At 38.4% G+C, this 21,338-nt stretch overlaps 1 protein-coding gene across 1 annotated transcript in view; it reads left to right on the top strand.

Annotated features, from left to right (window-relative positions):
* Positions 1–20,526, top strand: part of LOC109255371 (zinc finger protein 33B-like) — a 35,317-nt gene extending 14,791 nt beyond the window's left edge. Inside the window, 2 exon segments of the mRNA XM_019429982.2 lie at positions 17,932–20,003; positions 20,005–20,526. Coding sequence (XP_019285527.2) covers positions 17,932–20,003; positions 20,005–20,118 — 2,186 coding nt within the window. The 3' untranslated portion in view covers positions 20,119–20,526.
* Positions 20,527–21,338: the final 812 nt, after the last annotated feature.

Below are 21,338 nucleotides of genomic sequence, written 5' to 3'. Positions count from 1 at the left end.
TCTTGAGTTTGATCCCCACGTCAGGCTCTGGTGACAGTTGAGAGCCTGGAGCCTGCTTCAGACACTGTGTCTCCCTCTCTCTCTTCCCCTACCCTGCTCATGCTCTGTTTCTCTCTCTCTCAAAAATAAACAATAAAATTTTATGAAAAAGATGTACTATGCAAATATTAATGAAAACAAAAGCAAGATTGACTCCATTAATATCAGATAAAGTAGTCTCGACGGCAAAGAAAATTATTAGAGAAAAAGGCAGTGATCCAAAAGGTGACCGCACCAAACAACGGAACCTCCTAGGACACAAATCAAAACTGACTGAACTGAACGGATAAATAAACAAACCTTCAATTATATTTGGGGAATTCAGCACCTTACTCTTAGTAATTGGTAGAACTTGTAGACAACAGCTATGAATTAATAGCAGATGTGGAAGAGCTGCAGAGCACATCCCTGAACAGGATTGAACGAAAATGTAGAATACTACCTAACAGATTGGGGTACCTGAGTGGCTCAGTTGGTTAGGAATACTACCTAAAAGAGCAGGATATGTGTTCTCCTCCAGTGCTTGTGGAGCATTCAGTAAGGTAAAACATATACTGGGCCATGAAGAAAGCTTAGGAAATTTTGCAGAACTGAAATCATGCTATGTTGTCCATACATAAAGAAATCAAACTGTGGGGGCACCTGTGTGGCTGAGTTGGTTGGGAGTCTGACTTCGGCTCAGGTCATGATCTCACGGATTGTGAGTTCAAGCCCCATGCTGGGCTCTGTGCTTACAGCTCAGAGCCTAGATCTTGCTTCAGATTCTGTGTTTCCCTCTCTCTCTGCCCCTCCCCGACTTGTGTTTTGTCTCTCTGTCAAAAATAAATAAAAACATTACCCCCCCCCAAAAAAAACCCTCACAAAACAAAAAAAAGAAATCAAACTGAATCAGTAACAGGAAGTCACCAGACCTTACAGATTAAACAAGACCCATGTAAGTAAAGCATGAATCAAAGAAGGCTCAAAGGAAATTTTTTACTAAGAACTAAATGAAAAAGTATACCAATTTGTGTGTGAAGCAGCTTAAAGTGCTGTTATGGAAGTTTATAGTAATAAATGCTAACATTGGATAAGATGAAAGGTCTCGAATCCATAATGAACTTTCTACCTTAAGAAACTGGAAAAAAACAAGGTAAATCTACAGCAAGTAGGAGAAAGAAAATGAAAAAAGCAGAAATCAATGAAGTTTATAATAGGAAAACAGTAGAGAAACCTAATGACACAAAGCCAGTGCTTAGAAAAAAAATAAAATTGTTAAACCTAGCAGTCTTCACACACACACATGCACGCACACCCCAAACCACCAATATCAGGAAGGAAACGGGGCTATCACTTCTGCATTCATTAACAGGATGATACTTTAAATGTTATGCTCTTAATTTGACAGTCGAGAAGAGATGGATCAATTCTTTAGAAATCCTAAACTACCAAACTCAAGATGACATGGACAATTTGAATGGTCCATACATTGTCATAGAGGATGACGTAGATAATTTGAATTAAAGAAATTTAATTTAAAATAGATTAAAAAAATCTACAGATGATTTTACCGTCTATCAAACATGTAACCATTTAAGGAGGAATTAACACTGATTTTACACAATCTCTTCTAGAAAAATAGAAGGCAACAGTTCTAATGGAGTTTTTTCTTATCCCGATATCAAAACCATATAATGATAGCCCAGGAAACAAAATTAATCTATAGATCGATATGTCCCATAAATTTACTAGCACAATTCCTTAACAAAGTATTAGCAAATAGAAACTAGCCATGTACAAAAAGAATCCTACACCGTGACCGAGTGGGATATATTCCGAGTATGCAAAAGTGGTTCAACATTCCAGAACCAATCAGCGTAATCTACCGTAGGCTGACAAAGATGCTGTTATACATAAAATTGCTTTATTAATTTCCTTTCAGATTGTTGATTGCAGTTGCATAGAAGCCTCACCTGATTTGGGGGTGGTTATATTGTGGCTTACGGCTTTTCTGAATTTATTTATTATCTCGAGTGGCCTTTTTGTAAATTCCTAGGGATGATTTGTAGTTAGAGGGAACTTTTCCACTCTTTCTTTAAGGCCAAAGAATTGTTTCCTTAATCCCAAAAGCAGATGGTCACTCTTGGAAGAAAAACTACAAATAATTCTTAGGAATATAGATGCAGAACTCCAAATAAAGTCCCAACAGTGTAGGAAAAGAATTATATACCATGACGAATTAGGATTTATTCCAAACCTGCAAGCTCATTCAACATTCAAAAATCAATGAACATAATCCATCCCATCAGTAAGCTGCAGAAAGAAAAATTGTATAATCCTTTGATAGGATCCTTTGATGCAGAAGCAGCATTTAATAGAATCCATGTATGATTAAAATTCAGCAAACTAGGAATAGAGAATTTCCTCAAGTTGATGAAAAACGTCTACCAAAAAATCTGTTAACATCACTTATAATAAAAAACTGGGTGCTTTCTCTGTAAGATCAGGAGCAAGTCAGGGCCATGCGGTTTCACCACTCTTATTTGACATCTTAGTAGAAATCCTAGGTAATGCAACAAAACGGATATGAAACGTGACAAGGGAAGAAATAAAACTCCTCTTTTTGCAGAGATTCAGTTGTCTAAGAATCCTAATGTGGCACACTCCTACAACATAGAAGTCATTTATAGGAAGGTTGCCGGATACAAGCTTAATATTCAACAGGCATTTGCCTTAATATTTTAGTTGTAGTTGTTTTTTTATTGGTGAGTTGTAAGTGTTCTTTACATATTCTGTATACCAGTCCCTAATTAGGTATACTGTTTACAAATATTTTCTCCCGTTTTGGCGTTGTCATTTTAGTATCTTGGCTGTGCGCTCTGTAGCAAAAGAGTTTTTTGTTTCATGAAGTACAGGTTATCTGTTCTATCTTTTGTCACTATTGGTTTTGGTATTGTATCTAAAAGGGCTGTGTCTATCCCAAGGACAAAAACATTCACTCATATTTTCCTTAATAGTTGTTACATTTAGGTCTGTTACTCATTTTTGTGTATGGTGTGAGAAAGGGGTTTAATATTTTTACGTGTAGATATCCAATTGGTTCAGCATCAGTTGTTGAAAAGGATTTGTCGGTGGGTGTGTGTGTGTGTGTGTCCGTGTGTCCGCGTGTGTGTACCCATTTCACCTACCCGCAAACCCACACCTCTGGAACCAGCAGTATGTTCCCTGTATCTATAAGATCCCTGTTTGCAGTTTTCATTTTCAAATTCCATATATAAATGAGATCATACAGTATTTGTCTTCCTTTTTCTGACTTGTTTCACTTTGCATAATGCCCTCAGGATCTGTCCATGGTGTCCCCACATGGCAAGATTTCATTATTTTTTATGGTTGAATAATATTCTACATGTATATAATGTTTGTAAAATGTATAGTAAATATACACATATATACGTATGTAAAATATGTATAATGTATATGTAATTTATGTAATTTAATATATAACTATTTACATGTTTATTCTTCATTTATTTATATAACGCTGCAGTGAACAAACGTGTGTATGTCTTTTCAGGTTAGTGTTTTCATTTTCTTCAGATAAATACCCAGAAGTGGAATTGCTGGATCATATGATAGTTGTATTTTTAATGTTTTGAGGAACTAACTACCATGTTGTGTTCTATGGTGGCTTCACAATTTACCTTCCCACGATCAGTACCCAAGGGTTTCCTTTTCTTCACATCCTTGTAAACAGTGGTTATGTCTTTTCTTTTTGATAATAGTCATTTTACTCGCCTGAAGTGATATCTCATTGTGGTTTTGGTTTGCGCTTCCCTGATGATATAGTGTTCCTTTTTCAAGTACCTGTTGGTCGTCTGTATGTCTTCTTTGGAAACAAGTCTCTTCATATCCTCTGCCCATTTTAAGTCAAATTTGATTTTTCTTATTGAGTAATATTAGTTGTGTTTTGGATATTAACTCCTTATCAGATAAATGGTTGCAAATAATTTCTCCCATTCAGTGGATTGTCTTTTGACTGTGTTGATGGTCTTTTTTGGGGTACAGAAGCTTTTTAGTTTGATGCTGTTCCGTATGTTCATTTTTCCTTTTGTTGCCTTTGCATTTAGGGTCAAATCCAAAAACTTATTGCCAAGATTGATGTGTAACCTACTGCCTGTTTTCTTCGAGGACTTTCATAGTTTCAGGTTTTGTGTTCCAGTGTTCAGTCCATTTTGAGTTAGAGTTTGTATATAGTACAAGATAGCAGTTTAATTTCACTCTTTTGCATGTGGCTGTCCATGTTTCCTAACACCGTGTATTGAAATGGTGACTGTCCTTTCCCTATTGTGTATTTTTGGCTTCTTTGTCATAGATTAGTTGACTTAGATGTGGTTTATTGTGAACTCCCTATTCTGTTGCATGGATCTGTGTGTCTGGATTTATGCCAATACTATATTGTTTTGATTACAATAGCTTTGTAGTATAGTTTGAAATCAGTGAGCATGCTACCTTTTGCTTTGTTGTTCCTTCTCAAGGTTGCTTTGGCTATTCAAGATTTTTTTGTGGGGGGGGGGGGCGCCTGGGTGGCTCAGTCGGTTGAGCGTCCGACTTCGGCTCAGGTCACGATCTCGCGGTCCGTGAGTTTGAGCCCCGCGTCGGGCTCTGGGCTGATGGCTCGGAGCCTGGAGCCTGCTCTGATTCTGTGTCTCCCTCTGTCTCTCTGCCCCTCCCCCGTTCATGCTCTGTCTCTGTCTCAAAAATAAATAAACGTATAAAAAAAAATTAAAAAAAAAAAAAGATTTTTTTGTGGGGGTGCCTGGGTTGCTCGGTCCATTAAGTGTCTGACTTTTGATTTTCGCCCAGGTCATGATCTCATGGTCCGTCAGATCGAGCCCTGCATAGGGCTCTGCACAGACAGTGTGGAGCCTGCCTGGGATTCTCTATCTGCCCCTTCCCTGCTCACATGCATGTGTCCTCTTTCTCTCAAAATAAATAAACATTTTGGGGGCAGGGGGAACCTCTTGTGGTTCTACACGCAAATTTTAGTATTATTTCTTCTAGTGTGACAATTGCTTTTGCCCTTTTCATAGGGATTGTATTAAGTCTGTAGGTTGTTTTGGGTTGTAAGGACATTTTAATGCTAATCTTCCAATCCAAGAGCATAGTATATCTTTCCAGTTGTTTGTTGTCTTCCATTTCTTTCATTGGAGTTGTATAGTTTTTAGAATACAGATCTTTTATATTCTTGGTTAAGTTTATTCCTAGTTATTTATTCTTTTGGTGCAATTGGAAATGTATTCTTAATTTTTATTAAGAATGTTTTCTTAATTTTACCTCTGTTGTTTTTTTGTTAGTGTATAGAAATGCAACAGATTCTTGTATATTGATTTTTTTTTTATTCTGCCATTTTACCTAACTCATACATCAGATCTAATAGTTTTTTGGTGGACTCTTCAGGGTTTTCTATACATAGTATGACTTCTTCACATAGTGATAGTTTCACTTCTTTAGCAATCTGGATGCCTTTTAGTTATTTATTTTTGTTCTGTGATTGCTGCAGCTAGGACTTAACTTCCATTACTGTGTTGAATGAACGTAATGAGAATGGATGGACATTATTGTCTTGTTCTTGATGTGAGAAAAAGCTTTTAGTTTTTCACCATTGAGTATGCTGTTAGCTGTGGTTTTTTAATATATGGCCTTTATTATGTGGAGGTATGTTCCCTTTAGCCCCACTTTGTTGAAAGATAACCTTATGATTTTTATTCTTTATTTTGTTAATGTGTGTGTCATGCTAATGGATTTGTGGATTATGGACCATCCTTGAATCCCTGTAATAAATCCCACTTTGTTACCGTATATCATCCTCTTATTATATTGTTGCATTCAGTTTCCTAATATTTTCTTGAGGTTTTTTGCATCTGTGTTCATCAGGGATATTTTCCTGTAATTTTCTGTTCTTGTAGCATCATTTTCCGGTTTTGGTATGACGGTAATGCTGGCCTTGTAAAATGAGTTAGGAAATGTTCCCTCTTCTTCTATTTTTTGGTGGAGTTTGAGAATCGTATTCTATTTTAGGTGATTTGTGGAATTCACCAGTGAAGGTGTTTGGTCCTGGGCTTTATTTGGTGGGTGTGGGGAGGGGGCTTTATTTTTAGGGAGGCTTTTTTTCCTGATTTCAGTTTCCTTAGTATTAATTGGTCTGTTCAGATGTTTTATTTCATCGTGATTCACTCTTGGTAGACCATTTTTCTAGAGATTCATGCATCTCATCTAGAGTGTCAAATTTGTTATGACATAATTGTTCATAGTAGTCTCTTAAAATCCTTTGTGTTTCTGTGGTACGAGTTATAATGTTTTCGTTTTCTTTTCTGATTTGAGTCCTCTTTTTTTTGGCGAGTCTAGTAAAAATTCAGATGATTTTATCTTTTCAAAGAACCATCTCTTAATTTTATTGATCTTTTCTATTGTCTTTTCAGATCATATTTCATTTATTTCTGCTCTGATCATGATTATTTCCTTCCTTCTGCTAACTTGGGTTTCATTACCTCATCTTTTTCTCGTTCCTTGAGATGTAAGGTTAGGGTTTTATTTTGGTTTTTTTGGTTTTTTTTGAGAATTTTCTGTATTCTTACTGTAAGTATTTATCACTATGAATTTCTGTCTGAGAACTGCCTTTGCTGTATCCTGTAAGTTTGGATATATTGTATTTCCATTTTCATTTGCCTCAAGATATCCCTTGGTTTCTCTATTGAGTCATTGGTTGTTCAGGAGAGTGTTGTGTAGTCTCCACATATCTGAATTTTCCAGTTTTCTTACTGGTAATTGATTTCTAGTTACATGCAGGAAAGATGCTTGATAGGGTTTGGGTCTTCTTAAATTTGCTAGGTTTTGTTTTCTGTCTTAATATATGATCAGTTGTTGAAAATTGTTCATGTGTACTTGAGAATTTTTCTTTGTGGATGAAATGTTTGTAAATGTCTATAAAGCCCATCTGGTCTAACGAGGCATTTAAGGCCAATGTCAAAAGTTGACAACACCTGATGATTGAACATATTCTAAAGCTCTGTGTTTGTATTCCCCCCTCCTTGTTTTATGGTTTTGATGTCAAATCCATAACTTTTAATCTCCTGTATCTCTTAACTAATTATTATAAGTAATGTTTTTGTTTTGTACTTCGGTCTTTTATGTTTCATAGTGCTTTTGTAAGTGATTAACCCACTATCTTCACAACATTAGGATATTCTGAATTTCACTATATATTTGTTTTTACCAGTGAGATTTATACTTTAATATGTTTTCGTGTTACTAATTTGTATTCTTTTGTTTCAGCTTAAAGAAGTCCCTTTAACATTTCTTGTGAGGCTTTTCCGGTGTTGGTGATTCTAAATGAGAGCTTTGCTGTGTATTGTTGTCCAGTAAAGGTTTTTCTTTTCCCATTCTTTGAATATACCATGCCACTGCCTTCTGACTGGAAAAGTTTCTGCTGAAGGATCTGATAATCTTACGAGAGTTCCCTTTTCTGGAACCAGTTGTGGATTTTTTGCTACTTTTAACATTCTCTCCGTGTCTTTAATTTTTGGCACTCCATCTCATAATGTTTTTGGTGTGGGTTTTTTGAATTCATCTTACATGGAAATTTCTGGGCTTCCTGGATATGGATTTCTTTTTTTCCCCCCAATTTGGGGAAGTTTTCGGCTATTATTTCTCTCAGTGAATTTTCTGCCCCTTTCTTTTTCATCCCCTTTTGTGATTTCTATAATGCAAATGTTGGTCTGCTGTATATTGTCTCATATGTCTCTTAAGCTGCGTTCACTTTTCCCCCTGCTCTCATTGGGTGAGTTCCACTGTCTGACTGCAGATTACTGATTCATTCTGCCTCATTGTTCTGCTATTGAATTCCTCTAGTATTTTTCAGTTGTCTTACTGTATTTTCTCTTTGGTACTTTCTTGCACTTTCTTCATGTTGAGGTTCTCACCGTGTTCATCCGTTTTCTCCTGAGTTCGATGAGCATCTATATGACTATTATTTTGAACTCCTTATTAGGTAAATCACTTGTCTCCATTCCATTAAGAACATTATTCTTAGGTTTTTTCTTGTTCTTTCGTTTTGAACACACATTTCTTTGTGTATTTTTCTTGATTGTCTGTGTTGGTTTGTGTTCATTAGATAAAACAGCCACCTCTCCTAAGTATTGGAAGAATGGCCTGGTGTAGGTGATGAAGCTTATCATTCGACCCTGACTTAGCTCTTGGTTGCCTGTCAAATTTTCATGTTGTCTAACCAGCCTCTTTTATTTGTAGTGGCTTTCAGTAGTTGAGGGTGTTCCAAGACCTGTCACTGTCCCAAGGGGAGGATCTCACTCAGCATCTAGATTCAGGCTGATTGGAAGGGAGATCTTCAGACGGTATCTCTTAAAGTATGCAAATGTGTACAGTCCTGTGAGACCGGAAGCAGAAGTGATGCTGGCCACCAGAGCTGGGGAAGCTAAAAGTGTTCACTAGTAGTAGGCGCCCAAGTATGGTGGAGGAGTATACACACTGCTTTCCAGAAGACCCTGGCGAGCTGGAGTGAGGCAGAGGGAGAACGCGGAGAGAAGATACCCTCCAGCTCGAGTGAATCAGAGGGAGAGTGCACTGTTGGTGCTCACTTACCATCGTCGGATGATAAACCCGCCTTGCGTTAGTAGGATAAATCTCACGGGGTCTTTGTGTGCAGTCCTCGTAATGTGTTATTCGATAACATTTGCTAGTATTGTGCAGAGTATCTGTGGGTCTGTATTCCAAAGATGTTGCTCTTAGTTGTTTTAGACATTGAACTGTAGTCGTCTTCTCTCATCATGTCTGAGTTTAGTGCCGATGTAATATAAGGCTCATATAATTAGGTGGGAGGTGTTCTTTTCTATTGTTTGCAGGAGTGTTTGAATAATTAATATTATTATTTAAACGAGTTTAAAAATTCACCAGTGAAACCGTCTGGACCTGGGCTTCCTTTATGGGCAGTTTTCAAATGACTGCAGTGTGTTTACTTCTTACACTTTTTTTCAGATAGCTTATTTCTTATTGAGTTGTTATATTTTTTCCGATTCTAGGAATTTTTGTATTTCAACCAAGTTATCAAATTAGTTGAAAACATTCACTTACATTTTGTTTTTGTAGCGTAGAAAACATTCCAGGTTTGTAATGTGAGTACATTCTATCCCTAGCGTGTGTACTGTCTTTATTCCACAGCTTCAGTAATTTATTTTTTTTGGAAACATTTATTTGTTTGTTTTTGAGAGAGTGCACATGAGAGTGAGCAGGTGAGGGGCAGAGCGAAAGGTAGACAGAGAATCCCGAGCAGGCTCCACGCTGCCAGCACAGAGCCCAATGCAGGGCTCAGTCACGCGAATCATGAGATCATGATCTGAGCCGAAATCAAGAGTTGAATGCTCAACTGATTAAGCCACCCACCCAGGTGCCCCATAACTTCAGTAGGTTGACTCTTATCTCTCTTATTTCCATGTCAGCCTAAATACAGTTTAGTCAGGCTTATTGATATATTAAAAGAGTCATCTATTCCTTTTCTTTGCTGGTTGATTAATTTTTATTCTTCTCATTTCACATCCTTCCTTGCTTTGGTTTGTATTGCTTTTATTCTCCCGTTGTTCTCAGGTATACACGGCAGGTTATTCATTTGGGATTGTTCTCTTTTAATATTATTGCAGGATAAATTGTCTTCTAAGTACTGATCTCTGTCTCATAAGTTTTGGTGTATTTGGTCTTCGTTTTTACTCAAAGTATTTTCTTAAGTTTCCTGGATATTGTTCCCCTCTATTTTATTCAGAGATGTGTTATTTAATATACTATTTGAGTTTTGAAAATTCCTTCATGTGATTGATTTATAATTTCCTTCCATTTTGGTGGGAGAACATTTTAGAATGTATTCCTGGGAACCTTTCATGTGTACTTCTGAAGAATGTGTAATCTGCTCTTCTTGAGTGGAGTGTCTAATATATACTTGTTAGTCTGGTTACCTGATAGTGTTATTTTTATCTCTTTTTTCCCCCTTTTATTTGTATTCTACCAGTCGTTTTATCCATTAATTAAAGTGGAATTTTAAAGTCTTTAATTATTGTTGATGTGTGTATTTTTGCTTTGAATTCTGTCAGTACTTGCTTGAGACTTATCGTTAGCAGCGGATAATTGTTCGCATTTACGTCTGCTTAAGAGATGGACTGTTTTGATCATATAATGTCCCGCTTTATCTCTAATAGCATATTTTGTGTAAAAATGTATTTTGTCAGATATTAGTATCGCCTCTCTAGCATTATCGATGCTGTGTACGTGATAGGTCTTTCTCTGCTTTTAAAATTTGCTACCTGTTTGTTCCTTTGGAGCTAAGAGTGTCTCTTGTATACAGCATCTGTTTGGATTTACATATTTTCTGCAACCTAACAGTTACTGCTTTTGATTGGATTTCTAAATCCATTCCCAGTATTCTGTTATTGATACGGCTGCATTTACTCCTGCCATATTACATTTTGACATTTATCTGCCCTAAACAGCCTTATGAACCTGTAGTTCTTTTATATTACTGCCTTTGTTTTCATTAAGTGAATATGGTTTAGCATAAGATTTCAATTTTTTCAATGACCTTTTCACTTCATTATTTTCGTAATGGTTGTTGTTATAATTTACCTAAGAAATTCACCCTATCAGACTCTACTTCAGATTTATACTCCCTCATCTCTAGTGAAATATAGAAAGGTCATTCATATGTAATTTTGTTTCTTCTACTCTATCTTTGCGCTGTTACTTTTGTACATAGTAGACCTGTATATGTTTAATTCCAACAATACATTGTTGAATTACTACTTTATATAATTGGATGTCTTTTAAAGAAACTGAGAGAAGAAAGGATAGCAAGTATCTCCTTGTGGAGTTTGTTATATTAACTTTCTTATTCACCATTTCTGCTTCATTTCATTTGCTACTGTGGATTCATGTTACCATCCAGGGTCATTTCCTTACCCCAGGTTACCTTTGCTTTTCTGCCTCATTTTGCCTCATTGTCAAATATATTTAATTTCTACGGTTACAGACTGAACAGTATAGGTATATACATAATGATTGTTGCATGGCCTTGGCCAAATGGTTAGGAGAAGAAATACGTCTTTATCCTGTCTTTTAAAATAGTTATTTTTCCTACAGTCCTTATAGATTTGAGGTCATGACTGGGAATCTGTGGGTTTATTTACATCACCTTCAGGTTTCAAAGCAGTGCTGGTATTTTGGTTGACTGTTTGGGTTTTTTTGTTTGTTTCTTGGTTGTTTTTTTTTGTTTTGTTTTGTTTGTTTTCTTCTGCCAGCACACTGACTGTGTCATCCTACCTCCTGGTCTGTGTCTCTGATGAGAAGTCAGGTGGTCATTATACTGGAGTTCCCTTGTATGTGATGAATTGTATTCTCTTGATACTTAAGAAATTTTCTTTCCTCTTTAGTTTTTAATATTTTTACTGTGATGCATTTTGATGTGGATCTCTGTTTATCCCTCGTGAAGTTTATCTATCATCTTGGATTTGCATATTGTTTTTCTCTAAGTTTGCAAAGTTTTACAACAACTATGTTGAATAATTTTTCTGCCCCTTACTCTTTCTTCTTTTCTTTTGATATTCCCAGTATGAATATGTTGGTGCAGATAATGGTATCTTTCATTTATTTGAGGCTTTGATCAGTTTTCTTCATTCTTATTTCTAGTGTTTGGACTGTATTATATATACAAGTTTACTAATTCTTTCTTGTATAAGCTTCATTGTAGTTATTGTAAATTTTCAAATTTAGAATTTTCATTTCATTCCTTTCTCTGTTTATTATATTTTCTCTGTGAGAAGGTATCACTACTGCCTATCACCACTACCTCCCTTTTTTCTGTAAATATGGTTACTTTGTTTTTAGTATATTTTTGAGAGAGAGAGACAGAACATGAGCAGGGGAGGAGCAGAGAGGGAGAGACAGAATGGGAAGCAGGTTCCTGGCTCTAAGTCAGCACAGAGCCCCCTACGGGGCTCGAACTCACGAGCCATGAGATCATGACCTGAGCCAAAGTCGGACACTCAACCGACTAAGCCACCCAGGCGCCCCAGTGTGGTTCCCTGTTGAACATGTTTATAATAGCTGCTTGGAGGTCGGCTAAATCCAGTATCCAGACCCTCTCAAGGACAGTTTGTTGCCTATTGTTTCCCCCACGTATGTGAAATTTTCCCGTTTGTCTTGTGAACCTGTAATTTTGGACGAAAGCATATTTTAGATATTTTGAACCGAGTCTGATAGGGCTTCTTGTTATTTTTGCTTGCTTATGTATTTGTTAAGTGACTTGATTGTAACATTTGATTGAAGTCTTTTCCTCTTGCAGTGTACTGTTGGCTGATGTCTCTTGTCAGAGGGCTCTGCCTTGGGCAGTGCACATGGTTCGTAGAATGGCAGTCGTGTTGAGAGGGTGCTCTTTGAGTGTGTCTATGATGATTAATTCTAGGTGTCAACTCGAGTGGCCTCAGGGATGGCCAGACTGGTCAAAGTGTGTCTTGGGGGGTGTTTCTGGAAGCAGCATTTGACTCAGTAGACTGAGTAAAGAGATCCACCCTCACCATTATGGTCAGATATCCTCTAATTCGTTGAGGACCTGAATGGAACAAAAGGCAAAGAAGGACAAATTCTCTTTCTCTTTTTGCGCCGGCACGTCCATCCTCTCTGGACAGAATCAGTGCTCCTGGTTGTGGGGCCTTCAGGCTCTGGGACTTACACCACCAACCCTCTAGTTGGCAGGCCTTTCATCTTTGCTGGGAGTTACACCATCACCTCCCCTAGTTCTCAGGCCTTTTGAAATACAGTTGGCTTTCCTGGTTCTCCAGCTTTCAGACAGCAGACTGTGGGACTTCTTGGCGTCCGTAAGTGCAAAAGCCGGGTCCTTTAATAAACCTCTTCCTTTGTCTGTGTCGCTCTCACACGTACATATAGTACCTGGCTCTGTTTCTCTGGAGAACCCTGATTAACAGTCTCTTTCACTGATCTCTGTGTTAACCTCCCTGCCTCTAATGGTGTCACATTCTGCCCTTAGCCTCTACTCATTGTTGGCTCTTTGCTCAATGTTTCCAACGTTGTCCTGAGTCACACATTCTATAGTTTGGTCCAGTTAAATGTGAGTCCTTTCAGAGAGTAGCGTGTGAGGCGACTCTTTGGTACTGCCCTTCATGCCACCATTTTTGAAATCATCTCCTGGAAAACACAGTTGGAGGAAATCATTAGAATATCTTCATCTATCATAAGTGTATTTGTGTGAATGGTTCTGGTGGATCGGAACAAATGCAACAGCCTGGGATGCCTCTTCTTTGTCTCTTTGCCTTGTTCCTTCTGGTGTAATGTCTCTTGTGTTCCAGAGCTGCACACGCCACCAGCTGAGTTTGCCAGGAGCCCCCAAAGAACCAGGTTTTTTTTTAAATTAATTTCTCTTTTTGTTTGTTTCTTTTTGAGATAGAGTTCACGCGTGAGCAGGGAGGTGCAGAACGAGAGGGAGACACAGAATCTGAGGCCGGCTCCAGGCTCTGAGCTGTCAGCACAGAGCCCGACCCAGGGCTTGAACCGAGCCCTGACATCATGACCTGAGTTGAAGTCAGAAGCTTAATCTACTGCGCCACCCAGTTGCCCCCCAAATGACCAGCTTTTTGAGTTAACACTCGTACAACTGTTTTTCTGTTTCTGTTTTATTAACAGAAGGGATCATGAGGGGCCTGGGAAAACTGACCTGGAATGACTCACTCTAAGGCATCCTTTAGTAAATCTGCTGGGCCTTAATAATGAATAAAAAGTTTTATCTGTATTATTATTTTTTAAGTTAATTTATTTTGAGAGAGAGAGAAAGAGAGCACGTGCTCATGAGCAGGGAAGGGGCTGAGAGCCCAGAGGGCTCGAATTCAGGAACTAAACCGTGAGATCTTCAAGTGTCAGAAGCTAAACAGAGTGAGCCACTCAGGCCCCCCCTCCTCTGTATTATTTTTAAGTTTATTTTTTTTTTCTTTTTTTTTTTTAATTTTTTTTTTCAACGTTTTTTATTTATTTTTGGGACAGAGAGAGACAGAGCATGAACGGGGGAGGGGCAGAGAGAGAGGGAGACACAGAATCGGAAACAGGCTCCAGGCTCCGAGCCATCAGCCCAGAGCCTGACGCGGGGCTCGAACTCACGGACCGCGAGATCGTAACCTGGCTGAAGTCGGACGCTTAACCGACTGCGCCACCCAGGCGCCCCAGTTTATTTTTGTATTTCAATGTTTTTACCTTTATTATTTCCCTCCTTGTGGTTTCTGCTTCTTTCTTTTACATTATTGTTGCCTTTTTGTACTTTTTTTGGGGGGGCGGGTCAAGGATTCAGTTGTTTTTCATTCCTTTTCACTGATACATGTAATGCTATGAAATCTCTGATCGGTACGTGTATTCCACATAGACTCATAAGTAATATTTTCAGTGGTTTTTTTGGTGTAGCGATTCAGCTTTGGTCTGTGTTTCCTTAAGAAACAGAGCAGTTTAGGGGCGCCTGGGTGGCTCATTTGGTTAAGTGTCTGACTTCAGCTCAGGTGATGATCTCACGGTTCGTGGGTTCGAGTCCTGCATTGGGCTCTATGCTGACAGCTCAGACCCTGGAGCCTGTTTCAGATTCTGTGTCTCCCTCTCTCTCTGACCCTACCTCACTCACGCTGTGTCTCCTATTGTCTCAAAAATAAATAAACATTAAAAAAAATTTTTTTTAAAAGAAACAGAGCAGTTTACTAGACAGTCGTTTGGTTTTGAAGTCCTGATGGAAGATGTTTGTTCTTCCTAAGTTCTAGTTTCAGTGCATTGTTCCCTGAGTGTGTTACCTTTATCAAGTTTTTTTTTTTTTTAATGTTTTGTGCATCCTTGAGATGTAAGTGTATTTTGTATTACAAGTTTTCATATGAGAAAATTGTATATGGGTGATAATACATGTCTTCCTGATTGTTTGTCATTGCCTCTTCTATACCCTGACATTGTACTTTCTGATCTTTCTTGAAATACTCTTTTTTGTATCAGTGTGTTTTATTTTTTTCCTTGCTTCTCTGAGTTTTGTTTGGTCTTTCCGTACTCCTCACTTTTATTTGTACATTCAGAGTTGTGGGTGTTAGCCTTGCAAAGTGTTTTGTTTTTCTTTTCTTTTTGTCCTTCCTGATAACTAGATTGTATCTGTTTCCTTATTGTTTCCCTTTTACTGGAATAATATTGCCCATTCCTTTGTTTTTAGCTTTTTGAGTCATTTTCTGTCAGTGTGTTTCCACTTTGCAGCAGAGATTTGGGATTTGTTTGTGACTCAGTTTAAAGTCATTTTATTAATTGGTGAGTTAAGCCCATTCACATTTACTAACGTGATTCCTGTTTGGTCTCATATCTGTCATTTTGTTACATTTCATGAGTGTATCATTTTTACAGAATCATTTTGTTTGAACGTGTGTTTTTTTCGTTTGTTTGTTTGTTTGTTTGGAGGCAGCCAATTAGTAAATATTGATGTTTTTGTTCTAGTAGTTAACTTTTACAGTAGTGTATTTTATACTGGCCTTAGTTGCTCATTTCCTTATTTAGCCTTTCTTTTGGTGTTTCAGCTTTTAGTGACCTTCTTTAGACTATTCTATGGCTCTCTCTAACCTTATTCTTTTTTCCTTTTTTTCCCTGTTTCCTGTAGGCTTTTTAGTTGCATTATTTCTGCTTCACTGGAATATGTAACATTTATATATTACTCTTATGTTCTTGTTCTCAACTTTCTTTTGGTCTTAGTCCTACACTGCTCAGCTTTTCTACCAGTGTTTCCTATCAAATACTGGTTGCTTGAAGTTTGTCCTCTTCTAGAAGGTTCCGTGATTACATTATTACCTGATTTCTTGAATCTCTAATATGATCGACCTCTTCCCAGAGCCTGGATACTTTTAAAGGATCACGTGGCTGGATATACAACCCTTGACTTCTACTTGGTTATTTGTTGAAAAGGTTGCTGCACTGACCTCACTTTGTTTATTGGTGACTGAGTCTCTTGCCCAATCTACATGTTTGTTTGCTTATTGAGACTTGATCTTTCTGTCCAGAGGAGACTTCTTCACTTTTAAGGTTTACAGTTTCCTTAAAGCATGTCTTAGGAAGGACTGTTTCAGGTCAGCTTTCCTGACGGAAAAGGAAAGTTCATGGTGGTCCTTAAAATATGCGGGTAAGATCTCTTTTTATTTCTGGGCAATTTTCTTAGATAATGGTTTTTAATACTGTATTTATTCCATTGTTTTCTTTTTTTCTCTTTAGAGACTACAGTCACACATATAAATTTAATTAAAAACATGTATTTTATTATTTTGTAGATCACCTGCTTTATCCAGAACTTTCTCTGTGATCCAGTTTTCTTTCTTTGGTTTTATTGTCATTCTTTTTTCTGCTCTATTGTCATGTCTTTTTTCCATGCTGTTTATTAAAATTTCATTCAAGTCTCTTTTCTCTTCATGCTTCCTATGAGTTGTCCTGACCCGCTCTGACAAAACACCACAGAGTGGGTGGCCTATGTAGCAGAAATTTATTTTTTACTCATCTGGAGGTTGTAAGGCAGGATGAAGGTGCCTGCAGGGTGCCTTCTGGTGAGCCCTCTCTCTCCAGCTTGTGGCTCTCTCCTCACATGGCTTTTTTTCTGTGCACACAGGGAGAGCAGGCAAGTGCTGGTATCTCTTCGGCTTCTGATCAGGAGGTCATTCCTATCCGATAAGTGCTACACCCTGATGACGTAATTCAAACCTTAATTAGCCTCCTTAAAGGCTGTGTCTCCGGATGCAGTGACATGGGGGATTAGGGCTTCAGCATACGAGTTTGGGAGGGGGACAGCTGAGCTCATAACCAGGTTCTTACAATTTGAGTCATATTCTAAGATCACTCTGGCCTTTTGACAATTGAATTCCTCACCCGATCAGCCCTTGCCTCCATAGTTCCCATTAATACTCCAAGTCCCTTGTGTTGGAGTTCTCGGTGGTCTGAGCTGTCATCTGTCAGAACGAAGATGTCTGCTCCATATTTTCCGTCTCACGGTGGGACTTCTCCTTTGAGGGAGTGATTTTATTTGCATTTAATTATCTATACGTTCTAGGGGCACCTGGGTGGTTCAGTCCGTTGAGCGTCTGACTTCAGCTCAGGTCAGGATCTTAACGGTTCGTGAGTTGGAGCCCCATGTCGTGCTCTGTGCTACGAGCTTGGAGCCTGGAGCCTGCTTCAGATTCTGTGTATCCCTCTCTCTCTGTCCCTTCCTCGCTCACACTCTGTTTCCCTGTCTCTCTCTCAAAAATAAGTAAGTATTTAAAACAAAGGACTTTAATTATCTCTAAGTTCTCTGTCTCTTCCTCTACGTGTAGTTGCCACGGGCTCAAGCTCTTTCTATAGATGTGAGCTCTTTTATCAGTTTCTTCTGTATTAAATGTTTATTTCCTCAGTGGTGGTTTGAAGTCAGTAGTATTTTGTATTTCCCAGTTATGCTGAAGTCACGGGTTGTCGATTGGTCATTTTATTTGCTCTCCGTATGTTGATCCTTAGAGGTATTTGGAGGATAGATGGAGACGTTCCGAATTTAGTAGCTGCCATTACTCCTCAGACGTCAGAATGCAGATGTCTGGTTGTAGTAGTTTCCTCTCCTTTCTTCCACCATGCCGGGCCTTTTGTTTCTTGTTTCCATTTTTGTATTTTCATGTCTAACAGAAGAAATCGAAAAAATAAGTACTTGTAGTTATTTTCTTCCTTGGAGACTAGACAAGAAATCAAAATCCGCTAAAACATAGGGCATTTGTATATATGTTGCATTCCAGAAGAAATGTGTTAGTATTTATGTGTACGGTTAATTTTTCCTATCTTTAGAAGTCTGGGAAACTGATCACAAGAAAGGAAGGAGCCGAGAAAATCAGCGTAAACCTATGTGGGAAGTTGCATTCATCAGTAAGAAAACACTGACCAAGGAACGAGGTAATGTAATAGGAAAACCATTTAACCTGGACACAAATTCGTTTCCTTCCAGAGAAAGCCTCTGTCAGTGTGACTCATATGGAGTGAGTTTCAGCTGTATTTCTGAATTGTGTATCTATATGAAAAACTATTTAGGAAAAAAGACTGATGAATTTAATGACTGTGGAAAATTGCTAGTCAGTATTGAACACAAGAAAACTCCTACTAGCGAGAAAAGTGAATTTTTTAAACATGGGGAAACTTTCAGTCAGGATGAGGACCCTGTTGATCATGAGAAGATTCAAAGTGTAGATCAAAATTTTGAATATTACATGTATCAAGAAACCTTCCCCGAAAAGGCAACATTGAGTACGTACAAGAGAGAGATCACTGAAGAGAATCACTCTGAATGTATTGAATATGGGAGAACCTTCTTTCCTGACTCCTCTTTCCTGTTACATCACATGAATGCCTCCGAAGAGAATCACTGTGGACTGCGTGGTTGTGGGAAATCGTTATGTGTGAAGTCTACCCTTTTGAAACCTCATGGGGCACGTATGAAACCCTCGGAGTGTAGTGAGAGTGGGGATCGTTTCCGGGGGGATTTGTGCCTTCCACAACTTCAAACAAATCATAAAGGAGAGAAACACTTTGAATGCAATGAATGTGGAAAAGCCTTTTGGGAGAAGTCCCACCTCACTCGACATCAGAGGATACACACGGGAGAGAAACGCTTTCAGTGTAATGCATGTGGAAAAACTTTCTGGGAGAAGTCAAATCTCACGAAACATCAGAGATCACACACGGGGGAGAAGCCCTATGTGTGCAATGAGTGTGGTAAAGCCTTCAGCCACAAGTCAGCCCTCACGTTACACCAGAGAACACACACAGGGGAGAAACCCTATCAATGTAGTGCCTGTGGGAAAACTTTTTACCAGAAGTCAGACCTCACCAAACACCAGAGAACACACACAGGTTTGAAACCTTATGAATGCTATGAATGTGGGAAATCTTTCTGTATGAATTCACACCTTACAGTGCATCAGAGAACTCATACAGGGGAGAAACCATTTGAATGTCCTGACTGTGGGAAATCTTTCTGTCAGAAGTCACATCTTACACAACATCAGAGAACCCATGTAGGGGATAAGCCCTACAAATGTAATGCATGCGGGAAAACTTTCTACCACAAGTCAGTTCTCACCAGGCATCAGATAATTCATACAGGGTTGAAACCTTATGAATGTTACGAATGTGGAAAAACCTTCTGCTTGAAGTCTGACCTCACAGTGCATCAGAGAACTCACACAGGAGAGAAACCCTTTGTGTGTCCTGAATGTGGGAAATTCTTCAGCCATAAGTCTACCCTCTCTCAACATTACAGGACACATACAGGAGAGAAACCCTTCGAATGTCACGAATGTGGAAAAATATTCTATAATAAATCGTACCTGACTAAACACAATAGGACACACACAGGGGAGAAACCCTACGAATGTAATGTATGTGGGAAAACGTTCTGCCAGAAGTCTCAGCTCACTCAGCACCAGAGAATCCACATAGGAGAGAAACCCTATGAGTGTAATGAATGTGGAAAGGCTTTCTGTCACAAATCAGCTCTAATTGTGCACCAGAGAACTCATAGAGCAGAAAAGCCCTATAAATGTAATGAATGTGGGAAGTCTTTCTGTGTGAAGTCAGGACTTACTTTACATCAGAGAAAACACACAGGGGAAAAACCCTATGAATGTAACGAATGTGGGAAATCCTTCAGTCACAAATCATCCCTCACAGTGCATTATAGGGCTCACACAGGGGAGAAATCTTGTCAGTGTAATGAATGTGGGAAAATTTTTTACCGAAAATCAGACCTTGCTAAGCATCAGAGGTCACACACAGGCGAGAAGCCCTATGAATGTAACACATGTGGAAAAACCTTCTCTCAGAAGTCAAACCTCATTGTACATCAGAGAACACATACAGGAGAAAAACCTTATGATTGCAGTGGGTGTTAGGAATGGTGAGCTGTGGTTCAGTAGCCGCTATGCTTCAGAGAACGCACGCTGTGGAGGAAGTAATGTCGATGTTCTGAATGTTGAGTAACCTTCATCCACAAACTGGCCTTATTTTACCCCGAAGCAGACTGCAAAACATATAGGACAGTCTTGTTAAATATATTCCGTTGAATGTACCCTAGCAAATGTGGGTATAAAACCTTGCAGAATTTTGCTTTTGTGAATGTTTTTTTTTTTTTTTCTTTTTTCTTTCGTGGCAAAAATACAAACTAGGTTATGTCAGAATTTCTATTAAGGAGAAATCTTCAATTTGAGACGTATAGCTTGAAGATTGTCTTTAGAAGTAATATAACATTGGAACTTGTGGTTTGATTTTGATGCCATATTTGTCTTTAGGAAACATGAGAAATTGTAATTTATAGTTGAATATTGTGCAATGTAGAAACAAAAAAAAAGTAGTAAAATGAAACAATGAATTTAAAAGAAGTTGCAGTAATACAGAGAATTCTCATTTGCCCTTTCCCGAGCTACCTCTTAAGATATCTTACATAAGTATGGTATATTCTCTAGCAGAAATGGGGATGGTACCATAATGCTAAGTCACATGCGTCATTCACACTTTAGTCGTTTTTACGTGCACTTTTGTGTATGTGTAGTTCTACAAAATATTGTCGCTTATGGTTTGAGTACCTGTCGATACAGGCTACAAAATCGAAAAGGAATCTGGAACCTGTGTTGCATTAGGATTACAAAGGAATCAGGATTTCACCACAAGAAGTTCCCTGGTGTTAATAACCATACCGTTTCTGCAATCTTAATCCTGGCAATGGATGAGAATATGAAGTTTTTAAAAAGGAGATATAATTCAAATATTAGGGCAACAGCTTTAAATGCTTACATGAAGTATCCCTTAAGTTTACAGGACTCCTGTATCTACACATGCTGCCTTCTATAAACTTTGTGTGTTCCATATGCATAATGGTAGTTAATATGATTGTGAATCGAAACCAGACACTCCTAGTTCAGCATCTCCCAGGTATGTCAGGGCCTGGAGGAACCTCTGGAAAGGAGGCCCCCAAAGCTAATATGTAAACACTTAAAACACATAAATCAAAATAACAAAATGGTAAATAAAATGTGTTCTGTGCAGAGGAATATCTAGTCCGTAATCTCATTTTTCCCTTTCAAGCCGTGGGGTGCCTTGAGTGTACATATGTGAATTATCCAGCCCTCATCCTCAGTTGTACAAACCCCTGGAAGTAACTGCCCTCTAAGGCAGACTTCAGAATAGAAGGCACAGACAGGCTA

Source organism: Panthera pardus, unplaced genomic scaffold, assembly GCF_024362965.1.
Source record: "Panthera pardus isolate Hobbes unplaced genomic scaffold, ASM2436296v1 HiC_scaffold_22, whole genome shotgun sequence".
In the NCBI taxonomy this organism is placed as follows: Eukaryota; Metazoa; Chordata; class Mammalia; order Carnivora; family Felidae; genus Panthera; species Panthera pardus.
This window is presented reverse-complemented; position numbering and strand designations above follow the sequence as displayed.